Source organism: Heptranchias perlo, chromosome 26, assembly GCF_035084215.1.
Source record: "Heptranchias perlo isolate sHepPer1 chromosome 26, sHepPer1.hap1, whole genome shotgun sequence".
Classification (NCBI taxonomy): Eukaryota; Metazoa; Chordata; class Chondrichthyes; order Hexanchiformes; family Hexanchidae; genus Heptranchias; species Heptranchias perlo.
In genome coordinates, this window is record NC_090350.1 from 21,467,695 (window position 1) to 21,470,512 (window position 2,818).

Below are 2,818 nucleotides of genomic sequence, written 5' to 3' on the forward strand. Positions count from 1 at the left end.
GTCCTTGGACCAAACAACAAAGCTTCTAGTATGTACAAAAATACACAATTGAAATCCCTTCTCATATCATATGCCTAAGCATTACAAGTAACAAATACAGTGAAAAACCAAATGAAAAGTTTTCACATTATTATTTGCCCTTCTGCTTTGATTCAGCAGTCTTGCTTCAACATGGTGTGGATTTGTCAACTGCAATCAGATTATTGTTTATATTGTGTGAACAATGATCCTAATGAGAAATATTAATGGAGTTTCCTGTTTTTGAGACTGTTCTGTTTTACTGACAAGATAAATTCTCCAGGACTTTTATTACATTAACTTTGCAAAAATGCATCCATTTGTTGTCATTGTGTTACATATTGAAAATCTATAGTAGAATTTATTAAACATAGTCATACATATACAACACTATGTTTGGCAGTGAATGCAAAAAGAGGCTATTCACTTTTTGAAATATTGATGAAATTGACACACAAGTTAGGAGTACTAATATTTTCTTGCAGAAAATTTGGCAAATAGAATTATTGAATTCTGTAAACTATCTGAAACATTGTGATAGAAATGAAACTATCCTTTTTATCAGCAAATAGAAATTCCATCACCAGATGCATTGGAATCATTCGGTGCTTGAAAAAGTATTCCCTTAAAAGAAGTCTCCAGTAACAATGTTCCCAATAAGTGGCATCAGCTGCACTGCTCATCTTCTTTGTGAAAAGCAAAGTTTTGGCCTGAATGTTTACTATCCAAGCGACCACTGGTTTGATTCAGTTGGAGACAATTCTCTGAATTGGCAGGGTTGCATTCTCAGCTGATGAACAGATGGTCTCAATTGTACTGTTGTTTTTGAAGTGTCCATCTGACTCCATGCTGCCCTCCAGAGATGTTAGCTGCTTCTTACACCCAGATAAGATATTTAATAATACAAGGCGCATATCTCTGCTCCTTAGGGCATAAATGATGGGATTCACTGTAGAATTTAGCAAACACAGCATGCAGCAAAAAGCAAACACCTTTTTGGTGTCCTTGTCTACCCTGGCAAATACATCATATATCATTAGAGCCAAGACTGGAGACCAACAAGCAACCATAATTACTAATATTAGGCCCAGTGTTTTGGCAAGTTTAATGTCCATACGTGTGTGACCCATTTTTACGTGTCCTTTCCTTCCTTCTTTCTGTTTCTCCATGTAGACTGAATGAACGTGGGCTTTCCACAGAATATGTGTATAGGCATAAATTATTAAAATTAACAGGAAAGTTATAATCACAATCCAGCAAGCTAAATAGCTTTCATTAACCAGAGGAAATAGCTCAGAGCATTGATCTGGGAACTTAAAGCAATTCCATCCCATCAAAGGAAGATATGCTATAAAAATAGCAACTAACCACATAAATAAAAGGCAGATCACTGCTTTTCTCCTTGTTAAAATTGTCCTGTATTCAGAAGGCTTGTGAATGCATATGTACCTGTCAATGGCAGTGAACAGCAAACTGCCCACTGAAGCTGAGAAAGATGCAATGACACCTCCAAGTTTAAACAGAAAAACATAATTTTCATCCTTGTGCTTGTAAACATGGAAGTCGACAAAGCTGTACACAAAAATAATGCTTGCAAAGAGGTCGGCAGATGCAAGGCTAGTTATAAATAAATAAGAGGGTCGACTTCGGAGTTGTGGGGTAAAGAATATCACGCACAAAACTAAAATGTTCTCCAAAACAGTAAAAGGCCCCACTGTTAAACACAATGCAGCAATAGCTTTACTTTGACCTTCTGTAAGGATCATAAAGCATTCCATACCCATGGAGTCATGGTCACAAATCTTTTCATTAGCTGTAGTTGTGTTATAAGAAATGGTTGAATTTGTAGTTGAGTTAAACAAAAGTGAATCATTTCCATTCATTTTTAGAAGCAGTATGTCTTTAAAATGCTATTTCTCGAAGAGCCTCTGTATTTCTTACAGAGATTTAATCGGGTTGAGAATCTTTAAAGATGGCTTTAAACACTGAATTTTCAAAGCTTCTTATTCTTCTCAGTACCTAATATCCACTTTATACCTAGGAAAAACAGAAATAATTAAAATGGTAAAGACATTTTAATTTGACAATTTTTCTAATGTTCAGATATTTGTGGTTATTGAGAATACATATTGAGGCAGTAGAATTATTTCTGTTGCCCTTTTGTTATCCTTCACTGCCACTTGAATCCACCTATATGAGTTGTCAGCTCTTGGCCATGCTACTAGAAGCAAGGCGTTGGGATGGGGGCAGAAGTTGGTGAAAGTTTAAAAAAAAAAGTGGCATTATCCAGGATACAGTGCTGAAATCATCCTTCTTGCTAACCAATCACAGAGCAGCACTGGCAGTGGCTATTGACATGGAGTCATGGAGAAGGTGATGACCCAGACTGTCATCCTCATGGCTGCAGAAGGATTGAGGTGTGATATTGGTAAGAGGCCTGCAAAGGCAGCAAAATATGAAGTCAACTTGAAGAAAAACTAGCCTGACATGATCATTGAAGGAAAATATAACAGCATTTAGTATGTTATGTGTACAATATTAGATCAAGACATACAAATACACACATACCTCGTAATCAGGGCTTCATAAAAACAGAAAGTTGGAATAAGAAAAGGCCATTTAGTCCATGCAGGTTACTTTGTTATTATATACAAGCTCCCCTCATGGCCTACTGTAAAATAAAGCCAAAAAAATTCAACAAGTCCCAGGTTTGATTCCTGATCTGCACTGTTAGCTGTGCTCAAATGGGGCAGCACTTAGCATGGTCAAAGCTAGCAAGAGGAAAGAAAATCAGCCACGT

General features: G+C 36.6%; 1 protein-coding gene across 1 annotated transcript; it reads right to left on the reverse strand.

Annotated features, from left to right (window-relative positions):
• Positions 1-474: 474 nt before the first annotated feature.
• On the reverse strand, positions 475-1,931 carry cnr2 (cannabinoid receptor 2). The gene has a single exon (XM_068006996.1). It carries the CDS (start codon positions 1,899-1,901, stop codon positions 765-767), a length of 1,137 nt encoding a protein of 378 aa, XP_067863097.1. The 5' UTR covers positions 1,902-1,931; the 3' UTR covers positions 475-764.
• Positions 1,932-2,818: the final 887 nt, after the last annotated feature.

Coding starts and splice junctions, on each gene's coding strand:
- cnr2 (XM_068006996.1), bottom strand. CDS start 1,901: ATGAATGGAAATGATTCACTTTTGTTTAACTCAACTACAAATTCAACC.